General features: G+C 39.9%; 1 protein-coding gene and 1 long non-coding RNA gene across 2 annotated transcripts in view; one reads left to right on the forward strand and one right to left on the reverse strand.

Annotated features, from left to right (window-relative positions):
* Window positions 1–7271, reverse strand: part of DCN (decorin) — a 40951-nt gene extending 33680 nt beyond the window's left edge. Inside the window, exons 1-2 of the mRNA XM_020777412.3 lie at window positions 6785–7271; window positions 1762–2002 (exon numbers count right to left, since the gene is read on the reverse strand). Coding sequence (XP_020633071.3) covers window positions 1762–1966 — 205 coding nt within the window. The 5' untranslated portion in view covers window positions 1967–2002; window positions 6785–7271. The remainder of the gene's footprint in view (window positions 1–1761; window positions 2003–6784) is intronic.
* Window positions 7272–14768: 7497 nt separating this feature from the next.
* On the forward strand, window positions 14769–23700 carry LOC144589656 (uncharacterized). The gene is made up of 2 exons (XR_013545904.1): window positions 14769–14835; window positions 23430–23700. It is a non-coding gene; the product is annotated as an uncharacterized LOC144589656 (long non-coding RNA).
* The last annotated feature ends 3519 nt before the right edge of the window (window positions 23701–27219 follow it).

The following is a 27219-nucleotide window of genomic DNA, read 5'->3' on the forward strand; positions in this document are numbered from 1 at the left end:
CACACATTGAGTTAATGAGACTTATGTAAGTCTTGATTTATCATTCAATGGCTAAAATCCTGTTGCTTAGCATTGGAAATAACACTAGAATAGGCCACTGAATTAGAGAGGTGAATCAGCTTCTCCATAATTGATTCAAATGAACTTACTAGTTGCAACTAGAGTAGGCCCATTTGAATCAATGGAACTTATAGAGCAATTGATTCACCAAATACTGATTGATTTAATAGATCTATTCTAGTGTGACTTACTATGCTAAGCAACAAGATTTAAGCCAGTGAATCAACTCTGTTTGGGACATTTCATAGTTGCGCTTAATAATATATGCTGCATGTATGTCTTACACAGGCATAATAATTGTATGTTGTCAAGTCAGTTGTAACACATAGTGATTCTCCATGAGTTTTTCTAGATACAAAGTATTCAGAAGTGCTTTAAGAGGCTCTTGTTCTGATGGCACTGTGGGACCTCATAGTTTGACTTTCCTCCAAAATAAAGTACTGGTCCTTGAACTTTTTATTTCTCAGGGAAATGATAGAAATCTATAGCTAAATGGGAGGAGTCAATTAGATAGACTAGATGTTGCTTTCATTGATTCCTTTTCTACAGGGTCTATAATATGGCATGTATCTCCTCACTTAGACGTCTAATCCCTTGCATCATCTTGATGTCTAGAACATATCAGCTAGATATTTGGATTTATCATTGAAGAATAAAGCTGTATTAATTAATTAAATAAATTGACATAATTGTTAATAGAATCAACTGAAATCCAATGACAGAAAATGATAGGTTTCATAAACTCAGTGCTCAGTACCAACAACTACTTGGTATCCTACTCATGGGGGCCATTTTGCAAATGAAGAGATACTTGAAAACAAAACAACTACCCCCCCCCAATCCTGTGATTCATAACTATCTGATGAAATTATGAGTATCATAATGTGGTACACAGAATTTAGGACTTCTAATGTTTTCTAATACCAGTCTGACTGTATAATTCCCCCCACCCCATCTAGTCCATATTGTTTTATGCTTTGTAGAATATTGACAACTCTGTCTCTTCAAAGAAAAATGTCTGTGGTAATGAATAAAAGGTAGAATGAAAGGTGTGAAATGGCTACTGTTTCTTTCATAGTCTTCCACCACACAGACTGTTCTGCCCCCAAACCAATGTAGTATTATTTTCCTAATTTTCTGTTGTTGTTGACAAGGCTATTACACAAAAAACCTAATAGGGGCAACAAAACTGTAGTGTGACTAGAGATGAGCATGAACTGCCGATTCAGCAGTTCATGCTGGTTTTTCCTTTGAACAAAAAGGTGTTTGGAGCTTCCCAGCTCCACCACCTCTGGCAAGCACCCACTCAGAGGTAGAGGAGGCAGGGCAGGGAAGCCAGGGTGCTGCCTCTAAGTGGGCACCTGCTGGAGGAGGCAGAGCTATGAAGTGCCAAACACAGTTCATCTGAAGGATAAGCCAGAAGTTCATGTCCACACTTAGAGTGACAGAAGAACTCAGTAAATATGTCAGTGCTGATGCCCTACAGTAGTGGTTCTCAATATTTGGTCTTCCAAATGTTTTGGACTTCAACTCCCAGAAGCCTTAGAAAACAAAGAATAAGGAATGTTGGGAGTCGAGGTCTAAAACAATTCACAGGATAAAAACTGAGAATCACTTCACTATCATTGTAAACCAGCATCCGTAAGCATGTTTACATTTAATGTGAAGACATTTTACAAAGTAAGGTTTTACTCAGCTTACCCAAATCGGAACATTGCACAACTCGAAGATAGCATTGACAACCAAATGGACACACTGACATTGGAGGATATCCTGTAGGTACTGTAGGTTCAGGGGTTCCTGAACCTGGCTCATCTTCAAGCATAAAGTCAAATAAGCCTTTTTGATGGAATGGCTTGGCCAAGCACAAAGGCAGGAGTAGCAGGAAGAAGATGGCCACTTTCATGGTTCAGTTCATCTATTCAAGGAAGCAATGGTAATTCTAGGAGGCAAAGAAAAGGTATACAATTTGTAACATTATATTGGTGTTTATATCTTTCACCTAGCTGTCATTTAAGAAGTTTCTAGTGCATCACTGCTAGCATTTGCTAAAACAGCATTGCATTCATATACCAAGGCAAACCAGTACACATTTATTTCACAGACATTCATGGAGGAACTTGGAGTCAATTGTAAGCACATCTCTTTGAATATCTGAATTTCACTTGCATTTATTAGTAACAGGCAGCTGTGTTGGAATTATAGTTAAGGGAAGGAGCCACGTGATAGTACTTTGTCAGTAATGGGAACCAGATTGATTTATCTTTTCCCAAATTTGTCATCACATTGATCAATCTGCAGTTCTGAAACTTGTTATGGGGATTTTTGTTTTCCTTTCCTTTCCTTTTTGTTTTTCTGCCTTTAAGAAAAGCCAAGCTGGCAAGATCATGGGAAAGGAAGCTATAGCTGCTTTAAACAAATCTCAGTATTTTAAAGGGGAAAAATCAATTTTATATTGGCTATTCTTGGCTTTCTGGAAGGTGAATCAACATTTAATTTAGTTTTCATCCATTTGCCACAACACTGTAACTACCATTTAAGCAGACAAAAACGAGAGCCATGGTCCCTACATGTACATTACACGTATTTGATCTGAAGTTTCGGAAGTCCCAAGGAGTGTGACATAGTATGGACTTAACTTGCAATGTATTAGGGTTGTAAAATTCTGCTGATGCTTCTTAATATATATGCAGCCATAGAAAATAGTAACTCATACAACACTGTTGTGTTTATGAACATATTCATTCAACTTGTAACCAAGGTTTCTTATTTGTCCTTAGTAAACTTTTAGATTCAAAAATATAGCCCTCCAGTTGCATATGCCCTGTTGGCAGTTTCAATGTGGACAGTTTGGGTGTTACCACAATGACATGAACACCATTCTCTCATATTTGGATTCCATCCTAGCCTGCTAATATCCATCAACATAAAACACATGGGATGAATGGATGGCAGAGTTGTTTCCCACAGCAGTATTGGCTAAGATGCACCAGCAGGAAAGCACCCATGCCTTTCCTTACATCTTGTTTACACATGTTGCTAGTGGCATGAGAATCACATTATATGGATACAGCTCTCATGCTATGTTAGTCATGTAGAAAGTCATCACACCCTAGGTCATAAGGCCTATATGTTGGAAGACCACTGTACTTTCCTGGTGAACAGGAGTCAGAATTCATTTCCTTTGCTGATGCAACAATCCATTGTGTCACCAGTTGGGCATTTCCCAGTTTGGGATAAGGAGGTATCCAATAATACTGCCTTATGCAAATTGGAAAACTACTCAACTGCTTTTACAAAAGATCATTGTGTGAGTAGAAGAAATGAATGGGATCCTGCCCAGAAAATTTAATGTGCATGAATTTTGAAGATTGTTGTCATACCATTGTTGTATCTCTATTTTTACAACCAAACACTGGATCCCCCTGCAAGCATGATTCTGAAAAGTCTGTTTGGCCAGGAAAGAATTTAAAAAATCAAAAAGTTAGCTAAGACAGCTAATTGGTTCTGATCAACAGCATCAAAAGTTCAGATTGCCCCAGAAGTGGAGCTGATTTCCCCTTTGACTACTTATGTGAAGGGACTGTTTAGTCTCAGAAATCCTGAGAGAATGTTTACTAAAAGTACTAGAACAAAAAACAACTGCTCTATGTTTTTCTAAAATAATGAGAAATACTTTGAATATGGCTTGCAAAACTGTATGTTTTTATGACCTTTAGGTGTCCTGCAGCTCTCCAAATATATCTCTCCCACCTACAAATGTATACAATGTATCATATTGCAAAGCTCCTGCTGGCAGGTCTGAACCATGCATGCTCAGTCTCACAACAGAGTGGCTATTTTTTCCTTTTGAAAGGCCTTTTTGGGGGATCAATATTTCCACCCTGCAGCCTGGATTATTTCCATTTTTTTAAAAAGGCAGATGGATTCAACCATTCTCTTTCAAGATAACAAAGATTGGCATTTCTATTTATGTTATCTGTTTCAAATCTGGGGTCATTTTGGGTCACCTATTTCTTAATTGGGGGAGTTTTATTTTTAAAACATCATAACTTGAAAACCCTTTGTCTGCACGTCCCCTAATTTTGGCACAGAGCAAAAATAAACTATCTGTTCTTTCAAAGTTTCAAAGTTATATAACAAACCTTGGGTCCCCAGATGTTCTTGGACTAAAACTACCAGAAATCTCAGCCAAAACAGCTAGTGATGAAGGCTTCTGGGAGTTTTAGTCCAAGAACTGGGACCAACAGTACTGTGCTGTAGTGCTGTTTCACTACCAGCACTACATTACATTGACTCATACTTTCAAAAGCCTCTGGTAGGAGCCAATAACATGCTTCTGAATTGATGAACTCACTATGGCTTTATATGAATGGCTATTGCAGTAGTAGAAGAACTGTGGTGCTCCAGAAGTGATTGGACTATAACCGCATAACTATTGGGCAGGATGACTGAGCTGATTGGTATTGTAATCTACATTGTAGAGCCACACATTCCCCACTTCTGTATATTGTATCTAGTTCAAAGATATACAAACAGATATTCAGAGGAATCCAGAACTGAGACATATAATGACAGTAATAGGCTTGTTTTTTCTTTCTTCAACCTGTCCAGTCATTGTTCACGGCACTGGAAAAATCTATTGATCCTTCATTTTCTTTCTGGTTCTAAAATGTTATAATTCTGGGGGTAGGAACTGTGCTTGTTTGCTGTTTTGTGTGTGTGCATGTGTGCGCACGTGTGTGTGTGTGCGTGTGTGCACGCGCGTATGTTCATGCATGCATGCGTGTGTGCTTATATCTAGAGAGAGATGTGAAGTGCAAAGTGGTGTGAAGTGTGAAATCCAATATGGATTGAATAAAGCACATGGAACTCTTGGCCTTTAGGATTTCTCACTATATATACGTGATGACCCCTGTAAAATATTGTAGCTGTTTCAGGTTAGGCACTGCTAAAAATAAATCTATCAAAGAGACACATGCTTTCTTTTTCTTAGTTGACATGTTCCTGCATTAAAGAGTACCCAACATCCAACACATGAAAAGATTTAAAGCACTGAAATGTCATCTTTATAGTTCACCAACAGTGGCACCCTAACCAAGCTTACTTTTAGGTAGGTATGGTAAGAATCACCACAAAATTATATAAATTTATGACTGCCAACTAGTAATGGGCCTAATCTTTTAGTAATTGCAGTATAGCTGGCTTCGTAGCTCATTGGGATGGAGCACCTGGCCAGGTGTTGGAGGCTCAATTCCCCTTTATAAGGGAAGAGCTAAGTTGCCTTAGGGAAGTTATATAGTCCAAAACCAGAAGAAAGGAACAGTAAACCATTCCTGAGCAACTATACCTAGAAAATCCTGGAAATGGTCACGATAAGCCAGAATGAACTTGATGGCACATTATGAGAGTATTATCCTATAATATCTATGGTTATTTTAAGAATTTGTCCACAGCTGTAATTTTTAATATATACAGTAGGAAATAAGCTCCATTGAACTCAGTGGGACTTAACATCTGGATACTAAATTATGGCATAACATTTGGCATACTAAATTATGCTTTTATTAATATGATTGGTTTCAACAGATTTTTTTTCTATAGGATAGCAAGCAAAGATAGGGAGGGGGAATTATTTATCATATTAATTTACAACAAGAAAATATGTGTACATCCAAACAAAATAAACACAATAGGAAGAAAAACACATAAATAAGCTGCAAAATCTATCAACCATGGCGGGAGTGGACTTATTATGAGATGACATATATACATGACTTAAAGTGAGAGGGCTGAGGGGGAAAGATTGATTTCCATACTGAAATATGCTGCAGTATATCTATCCAGGAATGTAAACTTCAGCCTACTCCATGAATCATTTGAGACAGAATCTTTGGAGTGAATGTTTGGCTGAACTGGTTTGTGGAATGCAATGCTTTCTCTTTAGAAAATGGAGACAGTAAGAATGACTTTTCTAGGAAGAGGAGACTGCAATGCAAAGCTTGCTCAGTCATAGACCAGATTTATAGCTTCAACAGCAACTAATACGTTGCATCTATTCATGTTTATTAGTTCTGCAAATACAACTCTCTCTTATGAGGTATCAAGAACAGATGAGGCAAACATATTCGGCTGGACACATTAACATTTTTGAGGTACATTATTTCAAACAGCATGAATATCTGCTCATACTAACTTTTTACCACAGTATAGCTAAGTTTGTTTGCTTTAGTTCTTTCACTCAGGAATCCTGTTGTCTAAAATATGTAATCGTTGTTTACATATGTTATATACCACTTCATAATGTTTAGAGAGATATCTGCTACTCTGGCAAAGCATCCCCCACTTATTTGAAAGAAAAAAAGTCTTCATTTTCAGACTATAAAAGAAAGAGCCCACATAGTTTACTCTTAACACCATATGCTCCAATTTTTATGAAACAATAAAAAAAGCACGGCTGCAAAACATCTGAAGAACATATTCATCCTTATTTGAAAATACAAACTAAGCCTTCTTTGAAAATGCTAGTCAGTAACCCCAAATGCAAAAGGATTGCTAGAAAAATGTCCACAGCTCTCGCGAATGATCTCAAAATAATGCAGAGGCAACTGTACTAACGTTTTTGTTTAAAAGCCTCTTCTTTCAGACTCCTTGTTCCCTCTAGTTTTTAACTGAAGTTTTATTGCACGGCGGCAGAGTTCAGGATAATTATCGAAAGCCATACCTTTTAATCCAGGGATTTGCAACACGCACTCTCAGAGCTAAGATGCAATTAAACTAGAAGCATCAAGCCAGACAGAAGAACTGTGCAGGTGTGGAAAAGAGGAGGGGTAGCTGACTGCTCCGGGACTGTCCCTCGGTGGTAAACCCTCCTGCTGCTTCTATTCCACAGCACAGTTTTTAAAAAGTAAGATTTCTCTCAATGAACACAATCCAGGCGGGCTAACACCCACAGTAGATCATATGGTAACGATATGTCTCCTGTATTGTAGCCAGAAACTTTATCAGCCCCTTCCCTCTCTCAAACACACACACTTTTAGCCTTATTTCTTTTTCATGTGTTCAGGTTCCTAAGTGGTTTTGCAGATCAGCACAGACTTTGATGCCTTTTCCCTTCTTTAGTTCTATCATTTTCTTTGAAAAATCACATATTGTTTTATACAGCTTTCTAGCTTCCAAACATTTACTTTGGCAAAAGGAAAACGTCTAGTGAGCTTTTATGTTTACAGTGTAAGATGTATGATGATGTGGGAAGCACATAAACTCCCCCAGTGAATGGAAAACAACCCCCCACCCACAGATAACAATAGAAAATGAATGAGCAATCTTTGATTAAAGTATTTTTTTTCAAATAGGTTTGCATCTGGAACATTTAATCTTTAATTTAATGATTTTAGAGCACAATACTATGCAGAGTTACTGGGGAGAAAGTCTCACTGAACTTAATGAGACTTTTAAATAAACCTGCATAGTATTGTACCGCACATGTATAATCAGAAATGTGTCATGTTTTAAAGGAAAGCATGGAATTAAAAGAGAGAGAGAGAATTTCTAAACAAACAGGTATTTTTGTTTATAATTATCACTAATTTTTGTAACTATTTTTACTTATGTTTTTTTTAATATAAAAATTAGTTATAAATGTTATAAATATTTGCTTGAGATGTTGAAATGTGGTTTTTTTAAAAAAATTATATAGAACCAATACCTGTGTGTGCTTCTGAAAACACCTATGAATAATGATGTGCTATCAAGTCAGTTCTGACTTATGGTGACCCTTTTTAGGGTTTTCTAGTTAGAGAGAAGCAGAGACGAGCAGGAATCACTGAACCAGTGGTTCATGCCGGTTTGTTTTTTAGCCAAACAGGTGTTCACACTTCCCAGCCCTGTCTCCTTCTGCCTGCTCCCACTTAGAGGCAGCGCCTGGAGGAGGTGGGGCAGAGTGTTTTCTCTGAGTGGGCACCTGCTAGAGGAGGTGGGGCTGAGAGGCATTGAATCTCTAACTTAGAACTTGTTCACCATCCTTTTCTTCTGGGGCCATCCTGGAACTGTGCAGTTTGCCCAAGGATACACAGGCTGGCTCTTCTGAGACACATAGTGGAGATCTGAATTCCCAGCCTCTGGTTCTATGGCCAGATAGCTAACTCACTGAGCTATGCAGTCAGCTGCAAAGTCACCTTCAATAACTGAGTCATACCTTGGTGTAAAGGCTGTTGAAACTCTGTGTCTTACTTCTGAGCAAACAAGCATAAGGCTGGGAGAAAAATGCCAGTGAGCACATGTAATTTCCTTCCACTTTCACCTTTTCTGCATAAAATGTGTAGGTTTGAAACTCTGTGTTCTAACATGTACCATTTTCCATCCCCTCAGGGTGCATCCAGGTGCAAATGCAGTCAGCTAAAGGATTTCAAGGGGAGATCTAAGTTGTTAGGCTCAAAACTGTCTTTTAAGTTTTATCCAATTCCTTTTCTCAATTGGAACATCAGAGATTTGAAAATAATTGTTATTTCCCATTCACCACACAAGTAAGCTAAAGAAAAATTCATTTTTAACATAGCTGGTGGCAGGATGGGGTTCTATAACTGTGTAAAAGAAACAATCCTGTTCAGCATGCTGACAGTAATTCTATTCTGGAAACATAAGGTCTATGGAGATTTCTTAATTTATGGCAAGTCACTTTCAAATGTTACCCTATTTGCATATTTGCAGAATTTAAGACACTGTGTATAAAAATTTTAAAGCACCTTGATTTGTTTAGAAAATTAAGAAAAGTGAGTTATAATAAAATGCAATTTCACATTTGTTCATACTGCAATATGTTTAGTATAAATTATTCAACATTTGTTTGGGTGTCTTAACTGTTCAGCTTTCACACTCATCCATGGTGACTGGAAATACAATTGTGTGGGTGGTCTTGGTCTTGGTCTCCAGTGATACCTTCTTACACTTGATTATCTTTTCTAGTTCCATCATTGCTGCCTTTCGAAATCTCAAAATCAGTAATTGAAGGTATACAAAATCTCTGACTATTTCAATTTCTATGTTGTCAACATTAAAGTTTTGTAGCTCTTCTGTGATCATGATTTTGGCCTTCTTAACGTTCAGCTGCAGTCCTGCTTTGACACTTTCTTCTTTCACTTTCACTAAAAGCCAATTCAAGTCATTGCTGCTTTCTGTCAGTAAGATTGGCATATCTTAATTTGCTGATATTTCTTCCATCATTTGATTTGTTTGAAATGTGGTGCTAGGTGAGAGCTTTGTGGATACCCTAGACCAGTGGTCCCCAACCTTGGGCCTCCAGATGTTTTTGGACCACAACTCCCAGAAGCCTTCACCACCACTTCTGCTGGCCAAGATTTCTGGGAGTTGAAGTCCAAAAACATCTGGAGGCCCAAGGTTGGAGACTACTGCCCTAGACTGTCAGAAAGACAAATAAGTGGGTCCTAGATCAAACCAAGCCTAAATTATTTCCAGAGGCAAAAATGTTGAAACTGAGGCTGTCCTACTTCCAGAATTCTCTGGAAAAGACAATAATGCTAGGAAACGTTGAATGCAGCAGGAAAAATGGAAGAACAATTTGGAGATGGATTGCCTTCCTAAAAGAAGCTACAGGCTTGAGTTTTCAAGAGCTGACCAGGGCAGTTGAAGACAGGACATTCTGAGAAAATATCCTTAAAATGTTCTACAGACGGTATTACACACCTGTAAGATTAGCAAAAATATCAGTGGGTAACAGCAATATATGCTGGAAGTGTAAAAAGAATGCAGGAACTTATTATCATATGTGGTGGACATGCGAAAAGGTCAAAAATTATTGGACACAGGTATGGGACATAGCAAAAGAAATTACCCAGCAGAAATTAGATATAAAACCTGAAATGGCATTATTGGATGTCATATCAGGCATTAATGATAATAAATTGAAGCATTATCTTATACTGTATATATACTCACAGCAACTAGACTACTCTGGGCCCAATAATGGAAAACCGAAGAGGTTCCAACGATAGAAGAGCTGTTAAAGAAGTTATGGGATACAGCAGAACTGGACACTCTATCAGAAGCACTACGGGAACAACCAAGAGACTATGTAAAACAAAGCTGGGAACTAATATATTTTTGGGCCCAGAAGAAGACAGGAGTGTAGGGCAAAGTTTATGATGCATGTATATCTACTTAGCACAGACTGGAAATGAAATTGGGGGAGCAGATGGGTTAACGAAGCTGGAGTCTTGGACTCCAAAGGGGGGGAGGGGTTTGTTTTAGGGGTTAGTTTTTTTTCCCTTTTTTCCCTTTCTTTTTTCCTTGTTTCTATTTGTCTTATTTTTTGTTTCTGTGTGAATAAAAAGAAGAAGACAGGACATTCTGGAGATGGCTCATTCATGGGGTCATCACAAGTTGAGGATGACTTGACAGCACAAAACAAGAAGATACTGCATTGGAAGAGTTTTTAATTCCATAATCAACATAGCTGGTAGAGAGAAATGGTGGGAGCTGCAGTCAAGCAACAGCTGGAGGATCACAAATACCATGAAACTTTTTCAGCTAAATGCCAGAGAGAAGCAGTATGTTTTAAAAGCTGTTTCAAGGACAGATAGATGGAAGGAATTTCCAAAGGATAGGGGCCATCACTATGAAGGACATTAGTGGTCTTAGTGGCAGACTAGTCAGCAAGGCTCTTGTAGCTAGCTAATCATAATGCACATGCCATGGAACTTGTGGCACTACTTGACAACAAGCAATGTTATAATTCTACTGACCTCTTTCTTTGGAGTTAAAGGAAACCTGTATTTTTCCTGTTCCACCCATGACCCAGCCGAGTTCACTTCATCCTTCCCCACATAGATCTCCTTCAAAGCTGTTTTGTTTTTAAAGTCTTCATTTAAACAAAATACATGTTTCTGTGTGCTTTGTTTTTACCCTAAAGTACACATTTTAGTACAAATCTTGCATCATTTTTGAACTAATAATTACAGTAGAAATTACAGCAAAGTGCCAAAAAAATTGAAGCATATCTGTGTTCCTATTCACATTTTAGATTGTAAATTTGAATTAAGGGACAGAACCTTTTGGCATTCTTATTCCACACTGAGAAATATCTGGAGTGTTTTTAATATCTGAAAATGGGAGCCCAGACATAGCTGGGCATCCTTGTTGCATCTGAAGCAGGCCTACCCTGGGGCTTACAAGGAGTGGAGGACATGGGGAAGACCAGGAGGTCCAGAGAGAATGAAGAAGGCAACTGCCAGGTAGCTCCATGACCTGCCTTCAGCTTCTGATTAGCCAGAAGGGGTGGGATTGCCTCAAAAGCCTTGCATTGGCCAGCAAGGGAACTTGAAAAGAAGATTGTGGGACAGGTGGACTGGAGGAAAGGGTTTCCACTCAGGTCTGCCTACCTGGCATAAAGGAAGAAGGATGTGGCCACCCCTGCTCAATTTGCTGTGGGCTAGCCTTTTTCTCCTTCCTTCCTTTCCTAATTGTATGGTGGTGGAGCTGCTGTTTCAGTTGATTAAGGTTGTAATGATGAAGGGACGGGGTTATTTGGTGCAATAAATTTGTGTTGCTGTTTGTTGGTGATTTGGGACATTGGGGTTGGATCCAGAAGGTATGAGGACTGAAATTGGAACTTGCGAATTATGGATGGTAAAGGAGCCTTGCCATATGGGAAGGTTGGGGGTAGGGCCAGGCATGATCTAGCCCAGCCCGGTGGATCATGGCCTCTGTCTTGAGGTCAGGTGGCAGGAATTATGGAGCGGTGCATGCTTGTGCAGTCTTCAGAACATGGTTTCTTTTGGTGGGAGGTCCAGAGGCTGCTGAAGCAAATAGTGGTCGCCATCAGCGGGCATTTGGGCTGCCCGATGTATTGGATCTGATTCCCCCAATGCTGGCCAGGGTTTGCTGCTGAAACCAATAAAGGTATAGCCTTCTGAAGAAATGTGTGTATGTGTTCACTGTGTGTGAACACAGCTGGGGAAGGGCACTCAGCAAAGGCCTGCAACTGGCTGCTTGCAAGGACTGTAAGGGTGATCAAAGTATAGACATGTTCCACCTTCATTCTTAACTGAGAAAGGCCTCTGTCAAAGCGATGAATAATTGGCACATCTAACATAGTTATTTTATCTATTTGCATGAGAATTTTGCTGAAGGATATGAAAGGAATCCGAAGAAAAAGTGAGAACAGAGGCTCAAAACTCCTGTCCATCAAAAGTCCTACTTCAAACATTTCTAAGCAGCGGAGGTAGGTAAGGAATCTGAATTCTAATACCTGAAATTGATAAGAAGTTATTATAATGTCAGTGAACCAAACAGAGGCTCCTCTAAATAGGATTAGCTTGTACTCAGAGCTTGGAAAACCAAGAGCACACCTGGGGACTGGTGAGAGAAAGTTGCTGGGTTTGCTTTTTAATTCACGATTAATCATTTTGCACCTCCTGGAACTGAATATGGATCCAAATGCAACATGATGGTAAAAACCCATACAGTTCTGAGTTTGTGATTAATTCACAGAAGAAGAAAAAAGATGCATAATAAATGTGTCAAGCTGAAAACAATATGTACACAGAGTTCATTTGATTAAGTTTCATTTGAAGCATAATCCAGACAAGATAGTGGTGCTCCTGGTTCCACTGGAATGGAATTAGATCCAACTGGTGCTTGATGGAGTTATTCTTCTCTCTGGAAAATCAGGTTTCCGGCTTGGGTGTGCTTCATCCCTAGCCAATATGTTCAGATCTTGGTGGTGGCCAGGGGTGCAACTTCAGAGTTAAAATTGGTGCACCAGCTACACCCACTCCTGAAGATGTATGACTTCCCTATGGCAGCAGTCCAACTGGCCCTCTCTCCTATCATGGTGGCTGGATGTGATGGCCAGGGAGGGTACTGTGGCATGCCAGGAGGCTGACATGGGTCAGAGGAGGGATATGTATTTGTGTGAATCAACAGTTTATGCTTTGTAGTTAAGTTTAGGGATGCATAAGATTTATACATGGATTTTGAACTACACAGGGGTCCGGCACCCTAACCCCAGCATTGTTGAAGGGAGAAGTGTACCTTTTTATTCAGAAAGGCCTTCAGCAATTAAGAGCCTCAAATCATAAGATTCTACCGGAGCTGTTTTTAAAGCAAAGCAATTCTAGTATTTTTAATCAAGTACTTTAAATGTATTTTAGTTGCATTTAATAACACAATGGATTTAATTCTATTGTAATGTTTGTAATGTTATTGCATTTTAATTTGCTATTACTTTTAAATCATTTTATAAGCCATCATGGGTCCCAGAGCAGGAAGAAAGGCAGAATATTAAATGCATACACACATACCTATGTACACAGATATGCTTTAATCGGTGGGAAGATATATGCAACAATCCAGTCATTGGGCAAATGTTCACTAAAAAGTTTTTGGAAAAAAAGTTTGCAAAAATATTTACAAAGTTCTGTGCAGGAGGGAAGTCCCACATTCCAGTGAGAATGTGAGTCAGAATAAAACTGGCTGAAGATATTTGAAGATTCATCTGGAAGAGTTGCCAGTTATAATTCGCAAATGGAACACCAGGTCCCTGGAGGTCTTATATGAAAGCAACATTTTTCTGTAGGCCTTATCTGTTGCATATCAAGTCAGCACGCAACAGATAAAGGCTGCAGAGATTTCTTAACTTCTGGCAATTTACCTCGAAATGTTGTCCTGTTTGCATAACTGTGCAACAGGACTTCATCCACTGTTCGCAGAATGGGCCAATGGTCCTCCGCTGGGACACTGTATGTTGATGTCAGCAAGCTGTAAACAGCAGAGCTCTGAGTGATTTTGGAGGATTTCAGGAAGTGCTTGTGATTGCAAGCATGGTGGGTAGGGTGCTGCACATAGATTTGAAAGACAGAAGTCACCTACTCAGCCAAGTTGCCCATCACTGTGGTTTAGCCACTCTCTCTGCTTAATCTACCTGATAGGGTCCTTGTGAGAATAAAAAGGAGAATCATGTAGGGGAAAAAGGAGAATCATGTAGAAAAAAATAAAGGTTTTTTTTCCCCTCACTCACCACCAGGTCTGTTGTGTTGTTTATAGCAAGTCAAGGGAATGACTATTCCATGTTCTTATTTCATGTTGTATCCTAGCTCTTTTAACAAACAAAAGGAACACTTTTCAAACTGGCCTTTTTCTCCTGCAGTCTTTTAAAAAAACCTTTAAAACCTTCTTAGGTATGTTTCATATTAAGAAATTAAAGCTAGTGGTGCTAAGACAGTAAAACATGAACAAAATATTTCCACTAAGTGTACTGGAAACAGCGGAAAGGTTCAGTATTGGCTAAAATATTCTTTGGACCTCAAAGGGAAGGTTCAGTCTGTCTGGAAATATTTTTATGGCTTCTCCTGTGAAATTATATCTAAAAAGATCTTACTCAAAAACGAGACCCAATCATGGACCCGTGTTTATAATTAAAACCATGAAGATATTGTACTTTAGCTGAACTGACTTGTGCTTAAGGGCTAACTTTCGCTCTGATGTTGTCTTATATTTCATCAAGGAAAAATGGAATTAGATTGTTGTTATATAACAAAGCTTTGGGCAGCTCTGATTAGTATAGCTAGAAGACACATTTGTCTAAGGCCTGTGTGGTCTTGTGCTTGAAACAAGATTCCCTCATGCAAGAATTTTATCTCTGCTATTGAAAATTAAGCTTTTCCAACTCCAGGTTTTCTCCTCCTATCCTTAGCAAAAGAAGACACAAGTGTGATTGAGGGGTGGTGGGCGGAGACAGAGTGATGCAATGGTGTAGAGGTGAGTGCTACTGAAGAAATCATTGTAAAAATGATGTCAATTTTTTTTTTCAACCTGTAACCTCTGAGCTGGGATACACAGTGTGGTGTAGTAGAGAGAGTGAAGGACCAGGGCTCAGTAAGCCTGGGTCTGAATCCCCACTCAACCATGGAAGCTCACTGCGAGTGTGGAGTTGGTAAAACCATTCCTTAAATATGTCACCTACCTTGAAAGCCCTATTAGGTCAATTCTGACTTTACCACACAGAACAATAACAGCCTTTGAGCTACACCAGCAAGCAGCATTAAAACCAAAAATCACTGAGTAGCTTTTCTAAATGATGTTGACATCTCCTCACAAATTACCCTGTTATGAAGGTCAGCCTTCAAGGTCCTGCTCTTTCTCCTATCCATACCTGTGGTTGGGCATCAGGGACAAGGGGTTTTTCTGCAAGGAGGTCTCCAACTCTTTGAAAAGCTGTGTGTAATAATTACATTCTAAAGTTGTGGAACATAAGACTATTATTTGCTGAAAGCCACCTCCATCTCATCTCCAAATGAGTAGAATCTAGGATTCTTAAGTGAGCTCTGCACAGATCAATAATGGCCTAGCAATTCATACAAATTGCTTTTACCTGTGCATCATTTCTATATTTTCTAACTAGTTATACACTGCCAGGGCTGAAGCATTCTGGAGAGGGAGAAAGGGTACACTTTACTGAGGTCTGAGGATATAGATGAGTCCAATCCAGGCTGCAGCCTCCTCACCATGACAAAATAAAACCAATCAATTGTTGTTCATGTTGAGAACTGGGAGCATTAGTATAAATTATTCAGTAATTTCATTTAATTGATACTGCCCTCTGAAAATTGATTTGATACTGATGACATGGATATTGAAAATCTTTAGTCTGTTACATTAATTACATTAATTGTTACATTAATTAGTCTTTGCTTTTGTTCCTAGAGATCTGGCTAGGATCTGATCTGGCCATGATGGCACACACCTTAGTTACATCCCATTTGGATTACTTTAATACGTTTATGAGAGATTGCATTTGGGAAGTATTTGGGAACTTCAGCAGATCCAGGATGCTGCAATAGAGTAGAAAGTCCTTGTTCCAACAGCTTCATTGCCTACCAGTCTGTTTCTTGCTCCGGTTTTAACTGGTAAGGCCATGAGTCCAGGCTACCTGAAGGACCATATCCCATGAGACAAGATTTTCTAGCTTTTGAGATCTTCAGAGGAGGCTTTTCCTGTAGTCCTACCCACCTCACAGACACACTTGGTGACAATACAAGAGATGGCTTTTTTGGTGGCTGCCCTTCCAATAGAAGATGAGATTGCTCTCCTTCCACCACAAACAAAGATCTTTCTGTTTAGGCAGACTTTTAGTTAGCAACAAGAGACAGGCGTGGATGTAAAAAACAAATTGCAAAATTTGTCAAAAATCACTAATTTATCAAATTGTGTTCATCAGAAGCAACGCTCCTGACTAATACTAACTGAAGGATTTTAGCAAATTTTGATTTGTTGGGCTATAAAATGGTTCCCCCCAGGCACCTAGAATCACCAAAATTGCAGAGCTTCTCCTGACTCTCCTCTACAAGTCCTGAATATTTCATGAAGTTTGGACTTTGGATATCCAAGTTATAGACCCACAAAGAGGGTCCTCCATTAAAGGCCCCCCCCCAGGCACTTAGAGACACCAAAATGACAGAGAGGCTTCCCATGGCTCTCTTCTACAATCCTTCCAGGATTGGTGAATATTGGGTTTTGGACGTCCAAGTTATATACCCACAAAATGGGTCCCCCTAGGAAAGTGCCCTTTAGTAACTGGCTCTGCCGTTGTTGTGTCCCCAAGTCCCGACCTTCCTGCCCGGGATCCTGCCTTTGAGCAATCTGAACTTCAGCTTCCAGCTGGCACAGATACTGAACCTATGGCATTGGCATCTCCACTTTCACAGCTGCATAGAGCTGGAGACTTGGAAGGAGTGACCATTGGAAGGCCAATGTGGTGATGCTGTGCCAGAAATCTCAAGACAGCCATGGTACCTTCTCCTGGGACTACTCCACCACTTCTGTCCCGTCCTTGTCTTGCTCCTCTTCCTCAGCTTGACCCTCTGGTTTCTCCAAATAACATTATCTTCTCTCTTTTTTTGTACTTTTTTTTTATAAGGGTTAACAGAAAGGAAAAGGGAATTGGGATTGATGAGGAAGAGGGGAGACAATAACATACTTTCATCCATTCTGTACCTATTGCCATATCAAGATTTTAAATTATTCTATTTACTCTTTTCTGCCTTCTAGATTCAGTTCTCCTTTCAATATGTACTGTTCACAAGCTGCCTGTTGATTTAGTCCACTTGTTAAATAGATCCCATCTTTCTGTTGCCCTTTGCAAGGGATAGTCCTTCATGACTTCTGATAAAATGTCCATTTCGGCTATTTCCCGTATCTTTTCAATAAGATCTTCTTGTTTCGGTACCGTTGATCTTTTCCAATTTTTAGCATATAAAATTCTAGCTGCTGTAACTATGTATATAACTATATAATTCTTTGACTTATCTATATTTTCAGGTATCATACTCAATAAAACCAGTTCTGGGGTTAATGGCACTTTACAGAGCAATATTTGTTCCAACATTACATGCACTCTTTTCCAATATTGTTTCGCTACTCCACATGACCACCACATATGATAATAGCTTCCCACTTGTGATTCACATTTCCAACACTTATTTGATACATCTGTATACATCTTTGACAATTTTTCTGGGGTCATGTGCCATCTATAAAACATCTTTTATATATTCTCTTTAAAGTTCACCGATCTTGTAAGCTTTATATTATTTTGCCATATTTTCAGCCATTGATCAATATCAATATTATGCCCTATATTTTGTGCCCACTTAATCATACATTCCTTAACCATTTCATCTTGCATCTTAATTTCCAACATATAATTATACATTTTCTTAACAGTTTGTTCTTTTGAACCTAATAAAAGCTTGTCAAAAATCGTTTGCTCTAAGTAGAAGCCTTCTATTTTATCTTTTGTATATCTAGATTCTAGCTGTGCTCTAGGCCACCACTCTATATATATATTCTGTGACTCTAGCTCTTCTTTAGACTTCAAATAATGTTATCTTCTCTTGATGTCTCTCCTCCCCTTCCAGACACTTGTTTCTTTATATACTTTTGGATCTCTTTTTCCCCCTTCTGAGTCACATGCCTCTCATTTTTCTGCTCTTTCTTGGTGCATCTTCCTTCAGCATTCACCCCACTCAGAACCCCCCTCCCTCCATGACTTAGTTATTCTAGAATATTAATTGTAGAGTTAGTCTCTCACCATTCCTGGGGCTGTTCACCTCCAGGGGAGAGGCCAAGAGGCTTGCCTGTATTTTGTCATCCTGCATTTTGCCATGGATAAGAGAGGGTGGAGGACTAATCCAGGTGTTGACAGAGGTTTGAGGTGCAGCGGTTGGCCCAACAACTGTTTTTTGTGAGATTTTTATGGATTAGGGTTGCATCACCGCATTAGCACGCATATATGTGTTGAATTGTCTGGTTCTCAACATTGTAAGTGCGGAGCGGGGGGGGGTGTCTTTTACTTCTAGATGGCTAGACTCTAACGCAGTCCAGCAGAAAATGAAGCCAAATAAGTAAATCGCCCTCACAATCATCGAATAAGAATGATTTTGCCAGTTGTTTCTACATACAAAAGGATAATAGCTCATGATATGGACTTATCTAAAAAACATAGCACCTTCTAGAAATAGGAGCCACACATTCTTAAGTGAAAAAACAAGGACACAAAGCTCCCTGTATACATTTCCTGAACATCACATTAATTTTCTCAAAAAAACTTTGAGTAATATAGAATGAAATGGGACTAGATATAGTCTCCTTACTCCAAATAGTTAATCTGAGTAATAACCATCTGTCTAAAGCAAGAGATATTTCCATCAACAGTACAAATAGATTTGATGTAATCAGTTGAGCAATACATTGAGGAATCATTATGCCTAAGTATTAGAAATGGGCATGAACTGAATAAAAACTCCAATGAACTGGGGTGGTTTGTGGTTGATTTCATGACCCAGTTCAGGGATTCTGTTTTGCTGAAGCTTTTTTCCCCCTTGTTGTTTTGTTTGCTTCAGGAAACCAAGTTTGCCTGCCCCCTTTCTGCTGCCTCCCCATCATCTCGGTCTACCTGCTGCTGCTTCCACTGCGGCCACCGAGGTGCCCTGACCTCCCAGTGCCATCCTCGGCAGCAGCATCCCTGACAGGGAAGCTGAGCCACTGCCTCTGAGCAGACACCTGCCACCCAGATGATCTGGGTGATCAGCTGGCTGGCGGGCACATGAACAGAGACTGCAACCCAAATCCTCCAGCTGTTTTCTCCACCCCGCCATTGCCTCTCCAGGCCACCCAGAGAGGCCGAGATGATGGTGGAGGCAGTGATGACAGCAGTGGCAGCAATGGTTGCACCAGTGAAGGCACTGGCACTCGCAGGTAGGCCAGATGACGGGGGGGGGCGGGACAGAGATGGGCCCAAACCACAAACTAGTTTGTTTTCCGTTTGGTCCATCGTGGTTCATGGTTTGTGGTTCGTGATTAGCCATGAACCATCACGAACCACATTTTTTCTAATTTATGCCCATCTCGACTAAATATCATTTGGATACCAATAAAACTGCCAATTGTGAAGCACATAGCAGAGGTACTAATCCTAATAGGCATAGTTGTATATGGGATGAGATTTATTTATTTTATTTTTATTTTTTTATTTTATTTAATTTATATCCCGCCTATCTAGTCGCGGTGGACTACTCTAGGCGGCCAACAACAGAGATAAAATACAATAAGAATAAAACAGCAAATACAAAACAATTAAAGGTAGAGAGACAATAAAAGAGAAAAGAAAATCAAAAGTAATCTGGTGTGAAGGCCTGCCGAAACATCCAGGTCTTTAATAAATTAGATGTTAATGCATATATTTTGCTTAGTCGTTAAGTCATGCCCGACTCTTCGTGACCCCATGGACCAGAGCATGCCAGGCCCTCCTGTCTTCCACTGCCTCCCGGAGTTGGATCAAATTCATGTTGGTAGCTTCGATGACAGTGTCCAACCATCTCGTCCTCTGTTGCCCCCTTCTCCTTTTGCCTTTACATTTTCCCAACATCAGGATCTTTTCCAGGGAGTCTTCTCATGAGATATACATATATAGGAAAGGCAATATGTTACAGTCATATTGTTATATCCCCCAAATACAATTTACATAAAATCATGCTGAGCTCTGTAATGCCATTGTGAATAATTCAGGTGTATTTTGTTTATATCTAAGGTTTTAAAAAACACATTTTCTAACCTCCAGCTCTAGGAGCTGGCAAATTATTTATTTACTTTAAAAATCTTCTCCTTTCTCCCAAAAGAGGAAGCAAAGCAGCTAGGCATTTGCAACTAGCCTGATAGGGTAATATTCATCTTATATTTTTACAGTACTCCAATCTATTGCTACTTGCCCAGTTGGGGACTTGAGAAGAGAATTTCCCATTATTGTATCCTTCATCAACCAGTAGTGCAATATCGGATACAGTTTCTCTAAGAACAGATATAATATATGGAGTAAAATGGTTTAAAGCAGTCGTTCCCAACCTTGAGTCCCCAGATTAGATCTACAACTGCCAGAAATCCTGGCCAGCACAGCTAGTGGTGTAGGCTTCTGGAGTTTTAGCCCAAGAACATCTGGAGACCCAAGTTTGGGAACCACTGGCTTAAAAATGATTTGTGTATTACATTTTTAGATTTACATTTACATGTCTATTTACATTTCTGGAAATAAATTATCTGGAAGGGATTTTCTTTACATGCAACAAGATGAGTAAATAAATATTTGTGACTAGTTTTGTAAAGGTCCTTTTCATGGACCGTTAACAAATACTCAACAATTTGTTGCCTTTTCATGAGGCAATCAAAAAAGAGTTTAATCAAGTCTCTGAAGGCATAAACACGGAAGCAAGCAAGACATCTGTAATTTGCAGGCAGATTACAGATGTTTGTGACTTAAAGGAGATGGACCAGGTGCCTTGAACTTGAGTACCAAAAATCATGAGAAGTTTCAGGATAGATCTAGTTCTGACCAGTAATTTCCAAAAACTATTCCAAGCTGACTCTTTGAAAAATCCACAAGAATGAAATAGAAAATCCACACTTGAGTCTGGCAGGGTTTTCCCCCCAATTACTGTCTTGCTGTAAATACCCCTGTGACTGGAAACAAGCAATAGGAAGTGTTGATGTCATCTTACGGCACTACTCTATGAAGGATCTGCAAAGTAGTGATGGCTGCCTATGATTTTTTCTCTCTCTCTCCAGTTACTGCACACGAATTTACTGTGTTTATTCTTAGCGTTTTGCTCCACATCACGCTCATGTCCACAACAGCCAAAGATACATACCTTTTAAATGACAAGGACACAGAGCTAACCAGATGTCTGGGGTCACTTGAGCAGACAACATGAAATAAAGTCAATATTATTTTAGGAACACGACTAAATCAAAGTATTGCGGTTGTATTGATTCTGTTACTGTCATTTGTTGATATAATTGGTAATATACAGTATGTGTTGGAGATCTGTATTATTTTTTATCTTCCATGAAGACCGTCATGGCATAGTGGTTAAACTGTAGTATTGCAGCCAAAACTCCACTCACGGTCAGTGTTCAATACCAATGGATTCTGACGGCTGATTCCATCCTTTTGAGGTTGGTAAAATGAGTACCCAGCTCTTGGGGAGGGGGGCACAATGTGTAGCCCCAGATTGCTTGTAACTAGAGATGGGGATGAATATAAAAATGGATCACTATTTTCGACGAATATAGCCGATTCCTCATATATTCGTCAATCCATATTTGTCAAATTTTAAGTCCCAACAAATATGGCTTGACAAATATTTCCCTGGTTTTATTTGTTGATCCATCAATTTGCCTATATTTGTCTATATTCGTTACCCTTTCGGGGGCTTCTCTGTGCCATCTCTGAGGATGGTGCCAATCAGAAGCTCTGGCCAATCAGGAGATTCTGGATTGACATGTCAGGCAGCCAATAGCACTGCTGAAAGGGCTGTGTAACTTTTACAGAGGCTTTATAAGCTTTTCCCCTGCAGCCATTGTCTACTTCTGTTCTGATTCTCTCCAGAGTGAGAACAGTTGCTGTTGGCTTGTGCTATATTGCTCTACTTGCTTACTAGCTGTGGCTTTGGTCTCACTTCTGTGGCAGCAAAGCAAACACTTGTTTATCTTTTCTTTTATTAGTACAACTTTACTGAGAATTTGGGGAGGGATTTCTAGTAGATTTCAGTTAGCTTAAGCTACTTATTTTTTGGAGGCTTGTGTTCACAGTGGGTGGGTGGGAAATTGCTGTGTGGCTGTGTGGAATCCCTTCCCCCAAAATTTATTTCTTTCCTATTCTGAGTGGCTGTGTGTGTGTCTCTTCTGAGATTTAGTTGGCAGGGCATTAAGTTTAAAAGTTTTATTTTTGGAGGCTTGTGTCTTCTTTACGCACAGTGGGTGGGTGGGGGATCCCTTTCTACAACAAGATTTAATTCCTGGTTGTGGAAAGTCTGAGACTTTAAGTTAACATAACACTTGGTTATTATCCCACCTTGATGGCAAACACCTACCTCTTGCTCATCCATGTGGCAGACATCTTCCATTACACCACCAATGCCTCCCCCAATGCCACCCTATCTACTAGGAATCATGCTGGCACGTGGAATGTCCGAATCCCACATCTGTGATCCTGCCTAGGGAGACAGTGCCTGATGGGGCCACAGTCTACTTTGCTGCCAACTGCCTCAGTGCCCAATGGGGCCACAGTCTACTTTGCTGCCATGTCTGTGCCTCAGTGTCCAACAGGGCCACAGTCTACTTTGCTGCCAATTGCCTCAGTGCCTGATGGAGCCACAGTCAACTTTGCTGTCATGTCTGTGCATCAGTGCCCAATGGGGTCACAGTCTATCTCATTGCCTCCTGAGGGCAAACGCTACATCACTGCCAAATGTAATGTTGTTGAAGACAAACTCTACCTTAATGCCTCATTCCTCTGTGTGCCTGCCAGAGACAAATCAAACTCCCTCAAAGCCATCTGCTTCTGTGCCTCGTAGTAAACTATCCTGGGGGGACCCAATCTGTGGGTGAATAACTCAGGTGTTCGATATCCAATATTCACTAAACTTAGTAGGAATGTTGGGGAAAGACACAGGAAGCTTTAGTGTGATTTAGGATTTTCTAAGCACCTGGGGGGAACTTTCCTGGGGACGCCCTACTTATGACTATATAACTCAGGGGTCCGTTACCCAATGTTCACCAACCTTGCTGGACTTGTAGAAAACAATCTTAGGATGCATCCCTGCCTATCTGATATCTCTAGGTGCTTGGAGACCAGTTTTATAGTATTTCAAAGGAAAAACAAATTCACAAATCAATTTGTCAATTTGTTGATTATTCATAAATTCGTATTCATTGACTTTGATGAATTATGCATTACAATGGATCACCATTTTTAAAAAAATTCATCCCTATCTATACTTGTGTCTGTCCTGTGTTTTAAGAGATGGGCCATAAATTCCAAATTGCCAGCTGAAGAAGAGATTGAAACCAACACGCATGCTGCAGCTGCTTCCATCTAAGAAGCTAACCTGGCCTCTGCACCATCAGCCATGTGAATTTGGGACATTAAAACAGCACATAAGTTTGGAACTGCCTACAAGAACTTGATGCAAAGCCTTGAAGAAGATGATTTATCATCAAAAGCTCTCTATTTGTTTTGTATTTTTTTAATATATTCTTAATGGTCAATGAAAGGTATCATCTGCTCCTGCATTTGTATTGTTTCCATGACCTTTTCCTGATTTTTCTGCACCTGTATAATTAAAAAAAATGTAAACCACCCAGAGAGTGCTTTAAGCACTATGGGGTGTTCTATATGCAGCAGACATTGCTGTTTACTTTGCTTCCAAGCCAAATGTACCCTACCTGACATCTAAGATACCTAAGAATCTCACACAACAGAGAGAAAACTTTTGGCATTTTTCATTTCTTAAATACAAGAATGAAATAAGTGCACATTTTACATGTGGGAACACATTTGATCAGTGATCTGGGTTTTGTGTGTGGCTTTAAACCCTTACACAGCCCTTCTCCAGGATAGTGCCATGATCTTCATGCTCCCCAAAGGGTTATTGACCCCTGGGTTGGAGAAATTAGGATTGCCATGAACTTTGCCTGTCAAGTGAGAGAAATGGAGACAATGGGTTTCAGAATTAGATACCACATATGAATTTGCAGGATGCATACCCAGGTGAGTCACTATAGAGAGGTTGCATCATCACCAGTCATTGTAAAGGGGCTTGCCAATAGATTTCCGATTTCCTAAAACTTCTCTTACTATACTAAAACTCGCTCTTCTTAGGGCAGCAGTTTATACTTTGTGCCAGGAGGGTCCCTATGTTTGTTGCTGAATAATCTGTTTTGACCTCTGTGAAGTCTTGAAGACTAGCAGAAGTAGGCTACCGTAATGACAATCCCAGAAGAAACCAAAAATGATTGCTGACCAATCCAGATGTTGTCTGACAGTGTCTTGGCACATAGGCTGGTAGTAGCCACTTCTCTGTCTGACATCTGGCCTCAAGCACACCTCATCTTTTATTTTCTGTCTTCCTAGAGCCTGGACAGCATAGCTACTAATCATCATAATCAGCGCCAGGTGGAATACAGCAATAATCCAAGCCAACCTGCTGCCTGCTTTAGTACAACTACTTTAGCCCTACCAAGCCTCTGCATGGTTTTGAAATTCTGGATGAACTTTTGGCTATCAGGATTTGAGATCTGCAGCTCGACCCATGTTCCTTTTCCGTTATTGCTTTGCAGTATTTAGTAATTCCTTTTGGAAATGACATGATCTTTGGCTCCAAGTTCATAATTCTGACACAATACACAGATAATTTCAGAAATAGAAAATTACATAACAGTTGGCAGCAGTACAACATGGGTGCATGCCTCATCCCCAAACTGTAGAAGGATTTACACATTTAAAGATAACAACACCAGCAACCCACTGGCAAGAATTATGCAAAACAGAATTCTCCAAATACAATAGTAGGAAAATTGCTGATGTGCAATGCAGTCATTCTTACATTGAAAGGTATTCAGTGTATTCTTTAGTCTAGATAGATGACAGATCCTTTGGGACAGATAGGTTGTGGGAATGCATCACAATGAAGATACCATAAACAAATGACCCCAGCATCTCCAAACCTGAATGCCTGAATTCTGCAGAAGGCTTCATCACTTCAGCTATCTATATATGCATGGCTGCTATCCTTGATTTGAATGCTCAGTAGTGTAAGTGGTAAGAGACCTTTGACCTTGACCCATGCTGAAGTGTGACGATTTTGGCCTCATGCCACTATAGTTGCTTGCTGTGTTGGTGACATGAAAATCACCGACATGAGCATTCTTTTTTACTGCATTTAGGCAGACCTACAGTTTAAGACTGTGCCATCGAATTAAGCTCTGCATACATTCCTGCATATAAACTCACATTATATTGGAAACCAAGATCAATAATTTTCAATGTGGCAATCTGAGGATACCTGTAAACTTTTTGCTGCCTTAAGAGTAAGTAACATATAATAGTTACACAAAAGACTATGTGAGAGCCACATTTATTTAAATGTGGCTCTCACATCTAATATTTTTATTATAATACTGTATTCTTTTTTTTCCTAAGATGGGAGATGAAGAAAATACACTGAAAATTGAAGAAGAGCTTCTGTCTTAAGTTTGGATTGCCTGCTTTTCAGCTTCACTTTTCCAGCTTCGTTTTTCATTAATATTCACACCTTTCTCACTGAACTCAATTGGTATGTCTACAATAATAATAACATTTATGTGGTGTCAATTCAATTCTGACTTATGGTGAACCTTTCCATGGTTTTCTAGGTAGCAAGTTCAGACAGGCACGGACCAGAAAACCAGTGGTTCATGATGGTTCATGGTTCGCTATTCCAGTTTGTGCCTGGAGGGATGAGGAACCTCCTGCCCCTGCCCTTTCTGCCATCCGGCCAACCCGTTCCCACTGCCCTCATCGCCTCCCTACCTGTCCCTGCTGCCTCCTCTGCTCCCTCCTCTGCTTCTCCCTTCCAGGAGCCAGGCCGGCTGGCTCAGCACATGCACCTAACTATCAGCTGGAAAAGAAGCCAGGCCACTGTCCCTGAAGATGGTGGCAATGGAGGTGGAAGAGGGTTAGGAGAAAGCAGGACTAGGTAGGGAGGTGACAGGGGCAGCAGGAAGGGGGTGGGCAAGCATCCATTTTGCCGAAGCAAAACAAAGCACAAAAAAATTTGGCACTTAATTTCATTTCAGCAAAATGGGTTTCATGAACCAAACCACAAACTGAATCATGACACAGCTCGGTTCATTTTTTTCCGGTTAGTAGTTCAGTTTGTGCCCATATTTAGTAGTGTGTACTCAGAAAGTGTTTACTATTCCCTACTTCTGGGGGCATTCTGGGGCTAAGCAGCATATCCAGGGATACACAGGTTAGCCATTCTCATGGAAGGCACAGTGGGAATCAAATTCCCAACCTATGGCTCTGCAACTTGATGCCTAACTCATAATTTCATTTTGGAATAGGCATGTAAAGGCATGGGAAAATGTATGATTGTTACATACACAGCATTATTAACACGAACAATAATAATGTGGTTCTTTTCACACTGGTGGATAAAGGGTATAATCTGAAATCACACTAAGCTGTATAAGGGTATTTATGGGGTGTTTATGGATGGAGAGGTTTGTGGAGTGGGACCTTTACAATCATTGAAGGCAGTTCTCTGCTGTTAAGGGGCATGCACTCTAAAATCCTGTTTAGAAACTCAAAAAACTCAGCTCTGCAGCTCAAGGACAGAACACATGAATACTAACTGGATATTTCTTAATCATCAGTACAACTACCAATAACTTCAATGATGCTTGCCTTAAAAGATCATCTCATAGAACAGCAGGCATGTTTTATGGTCTCCTTAGTCACACAAAATCATCACCCTGAAATTATTTATTCACATACTTTGGACTGGAACTCAGTCTAGTTCTCTGTATTGTTGTCATGCCTCACTTTAAACAGTTAATTCATGATCACACATGCCTCAGAAAGTATGTATCTGCAACCCCTCGAGCCACTGGTAATAATGGAAGCATTTGTTGATGTTTTCAGTATAATTATACATCCCTCTCTACCACCATGTTACTCATGGCAACATACACAGGATTTCTTGGCACATGGTTTACCATCTAGGCAATGGCCAGATCCAGACTTGCCTAGTTTCAGGATAAAGGCTT

The sequence above is a fragment of the Pogona vitticeps genome, chromosome 5 (genome assembly GCF_051106095.1).
Source record: "Pogona vitticeps strain Pit_001003342236 chromosome 5, PviZW2.1, whole genome shotgun sequence".
Taxonomy (NCBI): Eukaryota; Metazoa; Chordata; class Lepidosauria; order Squamata; family Agamidae; genus Pogona; species Pogona vitticeps.